The 10,852-nt window shown below is 44.7% G+C and overlaps 2 protein-coding genes across 2 annotated transcripts; both read right to left on the bottom strand.

The window, feature by feature from the left end:
• Positions 1-1,296: 1,296 nt before the first annotated feature.
• atxn7l3b (ataxin 7 like 3b) lies at positions 1,297-4,679 on the bottom strand. The gene is made up of 9 exons (XM_030098904.1): positions 4,601-4,679; positions 4,073-4,125; positions 3,843-3,970; positions 3,601-3,733; positions 3,328-3,499; positions 3,086-3,186; positions 2,982-3,004; positions 2,834-2,879; positions 1,297-2,194 (listed from the first exon to the last, which is right to left on the bottom strand). Exons 3-9 carry the CDS (start codon positions 3,891-3,893, stop codon positions 2,115-2,117), a joined length of 606 nt encoding a protein of 201 aa, XP_029954764.1. The 5' UTR covers positions 3,894-3,970; positions 4,073-4,125; positions 4,601-4,679; the 3' UTR covers positions 1,297-2,114.
• Positions 4,680-5,497: 818 nt separating this feature from the next.
• LOC115393790 (band 3 anion exchange protein-like) lies at positions 5,498-10,804 on the bottom strand. Its single transcript, XM_030098900.1, is given in 14 exon segments — positions 5,498-6,180; positions 6,406-6,579; positions 6,665-6,834; positions 6,921-7,162; positions 7,244-7,410; positions 8,387-8,452; positions 8,454-8,480; positions 8,586-8,846; positions 8,939-9,133; positions 9,212-9,360; positions 9,431-9,634; positions 9,714-9,927; positions 10,392-10,576; positions 10,720-10,804. Coding segments are annotated over 14 exon segments (2,220 nt in total). The 3' UTR covers positions 5,498-6,099.
• Positions 10,805-10,852: the final 48 nt, after the last annotated feature.

Raw genomic sequence — 10,852 nt, 5'->3', positions numbered from 1 at the left:
CGTACACACGCGCGCGCCATGTATCGTGATGCCTTCACTGACATCGGGAAATATGACACTCATTATTTCCCCTTTAAAAAAAAAAACAAAAAAAAAACATGTAATTGCTTAAATTTTACCCAATTACAAGTAAAAGCACTGTTCATTTAAGATTCAAAGTATTGGTTTCTTCATTACCATATTTTCATTTTACCTTTAATAAAGCACATATTGGAAGTGTATTCCTCAAATAAACAAACACGGTGGCAAACAAGTATTTTTTCTGTTAAAAGAATTAACTTATTGTCTACAAAACATGCAAAGTAAACTGGATAGTAATTGAAATTATACTTTGCAACTTTAAGTTAATATCAAAGTACAAACTTGGATTATTTAGTATATTTTTATCGAGCGCCTGTTATGTCAGACTAAAAACTGAGGAATTCTATTAAATGCAAAGTGAAATTACAATTGAAATGCCAACTTCAATTATGATATGTTGGATATGCACATAAGATGGATGGATAGAGGACATAAAATCTCTTTGTCATACAGGGTTTATATAGGAGTTTCTTTCCTGTAGCTCAAGGTCTGATTTGGGTTCTGACAATTGTTTTTGCTGGCAGAAATACTCAAAGCTAATTCCCTCATCACTAGTCTGTGATTTGAAAAGATGGGAATAGAATTTTCTCAAAGTTTCAATCCCAAAGCAGTTATGAAAAACAAAATGCTTTTTTTTTTTTCAATACACCAGACAGCTTGACTTCTCAAGGGAGGGAAAACCACCTTCACGTCTAAATGAAAGAAGCAGTTTCAGTCTCAGGTTGGGCTGTGTGGAGATTGTATGTTCTCTCTGTGTGCTGTCCTTAACTGGGTACTGTTTTCTCAATGATATGTGACTTTAAATAGCTCATCTGCTACCTGTCTTTGCACATAGTCAAGGTGTGACTTCCATTGGGAATCTTCTGGGATTCAGTATCTGGCTCAAGGAACTTTGACGTGTAAACAGGGCGTGATGAAGGGTTCAAATTTACAACCTTGCAAATGAAAGGAAACCACCAACCGAGCCTTTACCACAACAGGAGCTCAAATTAAACTTTTCAAATCCTTTCAGGATCAAGTATGCCAAGAAAGTGAAGAGACATGTGACTTTGCATAAAACTCCCAGAATGATAGAAGCTGAGATACTCTAAATTATTTGGTCTACAGCATCCCCTGTTGGTCACTTCATCTCTTGTTTTGTACTTATTTTTGTTGTATTCTGGTCTCATCCAAAAAAATGCAGAGCATGTCAAACAGTTCCAACTGAAACGAACCCACACGACAGATAACAAATCATTTATTATGCTAGACAGATGAAACAAACTGAGCCATGATAGCAGCAATTCAACTATTAGAATATTTACACTATCACATCACACCAAGGACATATGTAACCCTTTACAATGTAAACACATGATACAAAGACATATTTGAATTCTAGAAAACAAGCTGATCTATCCACCAAAAAAAAAGAAACCTGCTTTCAAATACCTGCTTTTATGATTCGGCATGATTTTACTGAACAAGTCTCCGCAGGTGAATGAGCCGCTTGTATCATAATTCAGGTGGAGAACTGAGTCTGACAGTGAATGTGAAAATAAAAGAAGACAAACCATTAGAAATGATTGTCTTTGACATAATCTTTCTTTTTTTCTTAAAGAAAAACAATTAAACGATGAGGAATTATATGTTGAATTCACACTTGATCTTCTCTGTATTCTAGATAACAAAATACTGCAGTTAGTCATCGCGCAGCTGCCCCTGTTGGATTACACCAGAGTCTGCCACTGTGCAGTGGAGTCCGATCTTCATTAGATTTCACTGAAAACTGACAAAAGAAACAAACAAACAAAAAAAGTGGTGGTACGATGATTCTGTGAAGAAAACTAAATTTGTCAAGTATACAGTGTGAGTTCTGAACTGCCCCTGCGAGCAGCACACGCCACGAATGTCACCTAGAACATCAACGTCCATTGATTTCACAACATAAAGAGCAGACGGCGAAGTGTTATTGGTCTTGCTGTGAGTGCCGTCCTTTCTTGTGCAAATCTGCACGCGACGCGAGGAGAGGATGCGTGTTCCAGCTGCGCGGGTTACTGAGAGAATGCCTCGTCTTTCATCAGCATGCGCGGGCTCTCCTGGTTGTCCATCCGACGTCTGGGACCCATCATGCCTGCGGGACCGAGAGCGTCGCCGAGTCAGTGCAGTCTTTACTCGATATTATTAAGAAATTCAGTGTTATGTCTCCCAGATTCCCTACTCCAGCCCCCCTTTTTTAGGTTTTGTTTACTTCTGACAGCACGGGCGTCAAAAGCGACTCTAAAATAGCTCGAACTTTCAGGTCACGTAGCTGTCAATCCACGCTTCCAAAAATTGCTGTGGGTATTCATAACAAACTCACAACAGCAGCAGCAGCAGCAGCAGCAGCAGCAGCAGCGTGACCTTTCGGGTATTCCCCGAGTCAAATACTCTCTTCATGAATGAATATAAAGAGCAACCAATGAAAGCTGAATCACCAGCAGGGACCTTGTGAAATCCCTCAAGTCATATTCTAGAAATAGCTCACATGATCTGAAACTGGGATTGTTCATCAAGCTTGAGCGAAAGATGCAGGATGAGCAGTCAATTATTTCATTATATATCCACAGTTTCCCCCACCCCCACTTCATTTAGTTGGGACTCTTTCTTTAAGGGAGACACGGTGGGGCAGAGTAGCGGGACTAGAGGGAGAACGTCTCAGCGTCAAGCTGTCTGCACGACAATATAAACACAAGTGTAGAGAAGACAGGAAGTCGTGTTGGTTCCCACTTACTGCTCTTATGCTTGAATGATTTGGATCTTCTTGGCGAGTTTGGATTCTAACATACAATGAAAAAGTATATTTTGTAGAAACAGATATACACCAAAACAGACTGATAATACAAAGAAAAACAATCACAAATAGTGATGTAGAGATGTACCTTATCGGATTTCCTTTTCTTAGCTGGAACAGAGAACAGAGAGTTTTAGTTAAAAAAAAAAATAAGCAAGATGAATGATTTTTGACTCTGAAGCGGAATGTTACCTTTCTTTTCAGCCCCATAAGACCAGTCGTTATCGTTAACGTCATCGTTATCCTCCTGGTCACTTTCTGACTTGTTGTTGTTGTTGTTACCAGTGACTATTCTGTAACAGAGGAACAAGAAGGCATGAGACACACAGTGAGTCAGGATTGCTCATCACGATTTGATTATAAAACAGAAACAGTATATTTCAAGATCCTCTTGTCTTCTTCCAGATTGTTTGAAAGGACAATTGATTCCTCACCTCCGGTTGGCTATTCGGCTGCTGTTGCGTCCCATCCCCAGGCATTTCTCCAGGTGTGGGGCGAAGCGCGAGGCGGCTATGCTCCGGCTGCAGTTCGGACACACACACTCTTTGTTCTTCCACTGGTTGTACACCTGGCCAAACACATCCAGTCCCGGCTGGTCCACGATTTCTGTGATATGAAAACGGCGACAGGAGAGCATGAATCACAATCTGTGAAGATATCTCCTTCTCGTGTGTGTGGATTCAGCTTCATTTGACAGAAATGCTCACCAAAGTCCCTCATGCTTTCTTGGTCCGTGTCATCCAGGAAAAAATAGCCCTGCTTAACGGCCCGGTGGACCTCGAAGCAAAGGCCCAGGCAGGCATCCTCCACCAGGTCAGACAGGATGTCCTGAGCCAGGGCCTGGGAGGAAGACAGGGAACGCAGGAGTTACTGAGCGTGAGTGTGAAATCACTGCATTCTCACCTCAGGAGCTGTGTGAAGCATCAACACACACACACACACACTGTACCTCCAGCTTGCTGTTGTCCAGGCTGGACATTGAAACCTCCTCCATTTTCATTTGCCAGAACTACCAGATGAGCAGACGCTGCTGTGGTCATGCTGTAGCGCAGCAAGCATTGGCCAAAAAACACAGGGCTGCGGCGGGGAAGAGGCACAGTGAGCAAACCCTGCAAGCACAATCAGTGTGTGTGTATGTGTGTGTGTGTGTGTGTGTGTGTGTGTGATGCATATACTCACAACTGCAAGGCGATCACTGCCAGGGACTCACTTCTTCTTCCCACGCGTATGAGCTGCAAATAACCCGATAAAAACAGGAGAGTTTAGCGCGTGCGGCGCCAGGCAGCATCCGGGACGCGGTGAAAGTAGCTTAGCACGAACCCTGGAGAGGAAAACAAAGAGCGTGGCTGCGATCGGGCTGGATGGGGTTACAGGGGAGGCTACGCTGAACCCGCGGGGCAGCAGCACGCACGCACGCACACACACACACACCGCACACGCGCGCGCGCTAAACGCGTCGAACGCCTCCGATCAGTGACTACAAGCCATATGTGTGTTATTTTTAATCAGAGAGAGGACGGCAGCGGCTCAGGAAACATCCACCACCACCGCCGGGGCTGATTCACACACCAGCCCCGCCGCTGCTGCACTGCGGCTGTCCGCCTCTCCGCACACCGGGAGCCGGCCCCGAAACCCCGCGCCTCCAGCCGAAACCGAAATCCCGCCGCCGGGGACCGAGGCGATCTCGGAATATTAGTGTTTATTTACCTGTTTCAGCAGGCATCCATCTTTACATCACAGATCAGACAGGAGCAATCGATCGCCGCGCGAGTTCTTTCCTTCGGCTCCGCTCAGACAGAACGTGAAGATCGACCCGGCCGGTGGCCACGTGACCGCACGCACGGTTCCGCTTTGCACTCACAACAACAACACAAGTGTCACAATAAAAATAATAAATAAATAATAGAAAAGCTCAAATTATTTTTTTTCTAACTCCAAAAACATGATGCATGTCGCATTTGAGGTTAAAATGATGATGACGGGTGTAAAATGTTCCGTGTGTGTGAATGGGAGTGTGTGTGGCTGTTGTCTTCCTGTGTTTGACCTGCGATGGACTGTTGACCTTTCCAGTGCAAACAGTCCTTGAACTGGATGGAGCTCTGCAGAAGATGATCTCTGGAAAACTCGAAAGCAGGTCATGTTTTCAGGAATGCACAGTGGTGATAACCCATAAAGGGATTTAAAATAATAATTAAAAAAAAATCTATTCTAAAAGCTCAGACAAATGCTATAATCTGTATATTCTCTATTAATTCATGGTGTGAAATATAGTGACATGTCACCCCCCCCCCCCCCCCCCACAAAAAAAAAAAAAAAAAAAAAGATCTGCATGTTTAGGAAAAGTCAGCATGTGTGTTTTTTACTAAACAACACCCCCATTATGTCTTTGAGTCAGTGTGTTAGCATGTTCATACTGGAACCTCACTGGAATCAGCTTTATTACCCATTAAGACTGTAATCAGGCAAGTATAAACCCTGGGCTCAGTAAACTAAGCTATTACCAATAAATAAGCTTCTTAACAAGACTATAGAGACTGACACGACAGAGAGTTTGACAAGAAGACAGCAACAACTCAAATATAATCCATAGCAACCTCACACTCAAAAGTGTCTAGTTTTATTTTTCTCATATTGTCCACAACATGGCCTCTCCTTTGTTCCCAGTAGCGCCAGTGTTTCCAGCCTGATCATTTGTTACCAATAATGACATATACTTTATTCAGACTTTGCCATAAACATGGTAATAAAGACATTACTCATGAGAGATGCTGTAACACACATTACATTCAGTGTGTGATTGTAAACAATTCTGGACTTTATTAATGCTCTTTTCAACAATCACCACTGAAGCTTTGTGATTATAGACACTTATCAAATGAGGCTTTTTTCACTTTCATGTACGAATAGCTCTTCAACTAACTTTTACTAAGGCACTTTATTTAGTTCCAACACATCAATGAGGATTTATCCATCCTCTATAAGCCGATACACCTGAGTGATGGCTGAAAATTATTCAGGAATGTTTGACTGAGACAGCTTTACAAATATATTAATATCATCTATAATGACACTCAATACGGTAGTAAAATCTCTGTCAGCATTTTTCATGAAAACAAAAACATTAAATATGTTTCTCTCTTTAGGTAAATGAAACAATGATGGTAGCCACGTATAAATAAAAATAGAAAAGCTGCGATGGGAGACGTCTACAATGGCATCTGAGATTCACAGTACACGTCCTGTCCAGGCTCCTCCTCAAACGTCACTTTGGCGTCATCGGCGTCCAACTAGAGCACAGCAGACACAGAAAGACAGGAGGCGTCAAACACAGGGGAGAAAACACACTTTCAAGGAGGAATATGTAGAAAGATTTTTCCAAATATGTTTCCAAATATAAAACAAAAAATAGTGCTCATTTTCTCATTTATGGTTGCCACATCTCGTCCATGCTGATCATTACACCTTGCTGTCATTTCTAGAGCGCTTGTTGAAAAAATAAATAAACAGCTCACGCATTTCATTTCCATTTCAGTGAAGAGACGGCCGGTCATGACCATGCGCAGGGGGATGGTGAGGATGAGGATGAAGGGAAGAGCGAGGGACACCGGGCTGGACTTGATGATCCACAGGACCGCCAGGCACACGATCTGGATGGCCGTGAACAGGTGCATCCGTCCCGTACTCACCTGCACCAAGGTAAAGAGTCAAAAAAGAGAATCATTAAACACTGTGTTTACAGTTCATCTGTGAAGAATTTCTTAAAGTTCTTACTCTGGTAGCATAGGGTTCATCTGGGTGGTATTTCTTAGGGATGAGGAGAAGCAGAATGCGGTCCCAGAGCTGGATCCCGTTCAAAGACGTGACTCCCATGTAAAGAAAGATCCCAAACAACGCGGACATGGGAATCATCTTGAGGATCGGCTCCATTAGAATCGACAGACCTTCAGAGAAACAGAGTATTTAAATACCAAATGAAACGCCCTTTGAGGAGTGTAAAGAAACGGTTGTAGTGTCGGGTTGCGCCTACCGACGAGCAGGGCCACCACAATGCCGCTGATCCTCTGCTCTATCACCTTCTCGATGACAGGCTTGGGCCCTTTGCTCATGACGGTGAGAGCGTTGGCGTGAGTGACGGAGCGCACCGTGGCGGCGCTGAGCCACGGCACACCGAATATCGCACCGATCCCCCCCATGCCGACCAGCACCAACAGGTCGAAGTGGAACCCAGAGCCTTTGACCATCTTCCTCTCCGGCTTGCTCACGATGAGTCTGGACAGAGACAGGAAGTGTGAGTTCATCTCTGCGCGCTCTCTGTCTGCATACCATGGCGCATTGGATCTAACGACTCACGTCGTGATCTGAGACTCCAGGAAAATGAGAATGAAGACAAGCAGGGCCGGAACGCAGCAGGCGAACATCACCCACACAGGGAAGGGCTTGTGCTCCCCAAACGGGTTGATGAGCCAGCCTCTCTTGGCTGGGTTGGACACCATCAGACCTTTAGGAACCACCAGTTTCTGGAAAGACAAAACCACCATTGTTCACTTTGATGCACAACATTTAAAGACTTTAAAGGTGTAGACATTTTATAACCAGCTGAACAAGCATAATGTCCTATTGACTACTAATACATGGAAGAATGGCCTGATCCGATATAAAACTACCCAATGTTCACAACTTCTCGAGGCCTGAAAAAGCTAAAAAGAGACCTCCAAGAAGAGTTAAGTATTAATTCTTTACTCATTGATTAATTTTAACCTTTAATCGCATATTAATCTGAGTCAGAACCACACTTTGATGTTAAAATATTAGATTTTCATGAAGTGAAAATCTAATTTTCTAAAGCTGCAGTATTCTCAGGAAGTAAAATCGCTGTCCTTTCATAAAGTTGATGGTGTAAATCCGTCATGCTGCATGTCTGTTGTGTTTTTACGTGAACTTCCACTCCCTTAATCTGTTGTGTCTCCGACCTGCGTCTCGTCAGACTCTTCCACTCATCCTGTTGTGCGTCTGTCAGACTGTCTGCTTCATGCTTTTCTTAGTGCCCCGTAGTGTTTCCCGTGTTCCTGATCCGTGAAAAGCTGCACTGCCTCCAACAGTTTTGAACCATCCACTCTTGTCAGTGTGTTTACCCTTCGTCTGGAAATAAGATCATTTCGAGTTTTCGGCTTGGTTGTGGGCTTCGCTCCTCTGTCTACAGACAACAAAAAGTCGAGGAGCTCATTTGGATCAATGCTACTGCAAAATACTCATATCTTAGGAAATATTAAACGTAGATATGTAAAATCCTCAACTCTTCCATGAATGTGAAGTACGTGGTGTCGTAAACCTTTTGCAAAGTGACTCTTTATAGCTGTGCAAATATAGCCGCCCAGTAGTTTTCAGCAACATAACGTCAGCTCTCAGCCGGAAAAAAGTTTCAAAGCTTTCATAAAAGTATACACCTTCCTAAATCCTCTTGTCTATATGCCGTGCAGGATGATTAAAATGCACTGGCCAACCTGAGTGTACTGTCATTATGTTGTAGTCCACAAGAACCATGAGGAAGATGGCAATAGGGCACACCGAAGTCGCCCAATCAGCCGGCCTGATCTGGGAGGCAAAAAACAGAACAAAACCATGAAATTTCAAAAGACAAACAAACGTCATGAAACAACAAAAAAAAAGCAAATAACTCTAGAATATCGAGAACAAGCTCACCTTTCCGGGTGAGAAACGTCCCGTTCTTGAACTGGCGCAGGAAGAAGAAGGCGATGAAGAAGCAGCCCAGCATGAGGCACATGGAGAGCAGGGCTGTGTTTGGGTACGGCGGCTTTATGGTGTTGACAATGATGGTTACGTTTCCCGTGGCGTTGTCGAAGATGACAGTCTCCTCCACCTTCGGGTGCCAGGGATTCTCTATCGTGTCGTTCAGGTGGTCGTAGTTGAGGATCAGCGGATGAGCCTTGAAGATCTGAGAAGTCAGAAGAGCGTAGATGAAGATAACTCAGCGCTATTGGCCTGGTGACGGAACGCTTCGGTTTCGCATTTCAGAGAGGATTTTACCCTCCCCAGCTTGGCGAAAGTCTCATAGATGAAGATGAGGGAGATGAGGATGGAGAAGATTTCCTGGGTGAAGCGTGAAATGAAGCGCACGAGGAAACTGCCCTCAAAGGCCACGATGACCACGACGATGATGACCAGCCACACGCCGACCCACACCCTCCCAACTATGTACTCAATCTCCTGGGACTTGCAGAACTGAGGAGAGGAAATGTGGATGAGATGAAGAATGAATCTAAAAGTCTACGTATCTGTGGGGCTATTTGTAAAACTCACAGCGTAAAAGGCTTCCTCAAACACCAAGAGAGGACCAGAGAAGCCAATGACCAGGACGGGCTGAGCGGCCACGAAGCAGAAAATGATCCCCTGAATGCTGGTGGAGATGAGCAGCTCCGGAACGCCCATCATGTTCTCCACCTTATCAGCTACGAGATCGACAGGGAATTATAGCACCACCTCTGAGAGTGTTGTGAGCGTGCACACACTCATACACACCCAGCAGTCCTCCGAAGGTGATGGCCGGAGACAGAGCGGCGAAGTAAATGAAGATGATAGCGGCCACGGCCTGGGCGTTGAGAGCGTCCGTGATGTCGCTCTTGTAGTGCTGGTAGCGTTTCTTTATGTCTCGGATCATCCCTCCGAACGGCCGGCCGGTCCGGGAGAGGGGATCATCGGGGGGAGGTCCAGACGAGACGGAAACTGTGGAGGAATTAGAATATGTGCGAAATAAATCCTTCCAGTGAGTCTCTAGGCGCAGGCGGTCGCTGAGGCCCCTCACCTCTGTGAGGTTTGGAGTCCAGGTGAACCGCGGTGCTGTCAGAGGACTGAAGCCTGTCCTGCAGCAGCTTCTTCTGGAAGCTGATGATGGAGCTGAGCATGGCTTCGTTCTGGATCTCGGTGGGTGGAATGACGATGCTGCAGTCCATGAAGTCCGCCACAGCGTCGGTCAGCTCCCGGGCCGTCTTCGCCTGGATCGCTGCCTGATTAAAGACCTGGAGCAGAGAGAAGGGTGTGAGGAATAAAGATGTATTTCTGCCTTATAAACTATTTTTCTGAGGTTTTGATAAGTTTGATCACAGATTTGCTCCATTTAGACTCAGTTGTGACCCACATTATTCTGTGTCATTATTGATTTATGTACAATTAGTGGGAAAAGGAAACAATTTGGTAACAAAATCTACATAATTACCCATTAAGCAGTGACTGCAACTACATCCAGCTAATAAGAAGCAACATTATCAATCACTTTAAGTGTTTTTCACCACAATATGACAATCATTTAACTCTATTTTAAATCTCTAATCCCTCTTTCATTTGTATAAGCTTCCTCATTTTTAACCATCCAAAGCCGAACATGGATTGCCCAAAATAGAATTAACTGTCCTGACATCTAAAAAACAGGTTGACAAGAAGGTTTTGAGTCAAAATCCCTTCAGATCAGTCTGAGATAACTCACTTTATCAGCCATTAGTGCTGCCATGGCCCGGCCGGTCTCGTGGTAGTCCATGTCAGCCTTCCTGGGGCCAATCAGAACGAACACAAAGCGCACGGGCACCGGGGCCTCCAAGGCTGAGTCCAGAGCCGCCGCCTCCTTCAGACGCACAAACGCAACTGTGGGCCTCTCCAGAGAGTCCAGGGCTCCTGGTCCGACGAGAACCGGAAACGTTTCACAAATGGATGCACAAATACTTGGGATTAAAATGTGCAATACAGGCGTCTAGACACATAATAGATGGCCAAAGTGGAGTCTCCAGGAAAGAGAAAACAAGAGGAAAGTGTCTCACCTACAAGCACCATGCAGGCCTCGACACGGTCAGATTCATCCTTCTGCAGAAACACACGGAGAGCGCAGACTGAGCAGGTAAACATCGTGATCCCAGCGACTTAAGAATTCTGACGGAGTTTGCCAAGCTATTC

The sequence above is a fragment of the Salarias fasciatus genome, chromosome 8 (assembly GCF_902148845.1).
Source record: "Salarias fasciatus chromosome 8, fSalaFa1.1, whole genome shotgun sequence".
Taxonomy (NCBI): Eukaryota; Metazoa; Chordata; class Actinopteri; order Blenniiformes; family Blenniidae; genus Salarias; species Salarias fasciatus.
Note: the sequence above shows the minus strand (reverse complement) of the source record. Positions and strands in the feature narration are given on the sequence as shown.

What these genes read in the sequence shown, in the direction of transcription:
- atxn7l3b (XM_030098904.1), bottom strand. Translation starts at nt 3,893, where the DNA reads ATGAAAATGGAGGAGGTTTCAATGTCCAGCCTGGACAACAGCAAGCTG. An exon ending in AGAAAGCATGAGGGACTTTG is followed by an intron (nt 3,500 to 3,600) that starts GTGAGCATTTCT and finishes TTCATATCACAG; the next exon opens with AAATCGTGGACCAGCCGGGA. An exon ending in TTATGGGGCTGAAAAGAAAG is followed by an intron (nt 3,005 to 3,085) that starts GTAACATTCCGC and finishes TCTCTGTTCCAG; the next exon opens with CTAAGAAAAGGAAATCCGAT.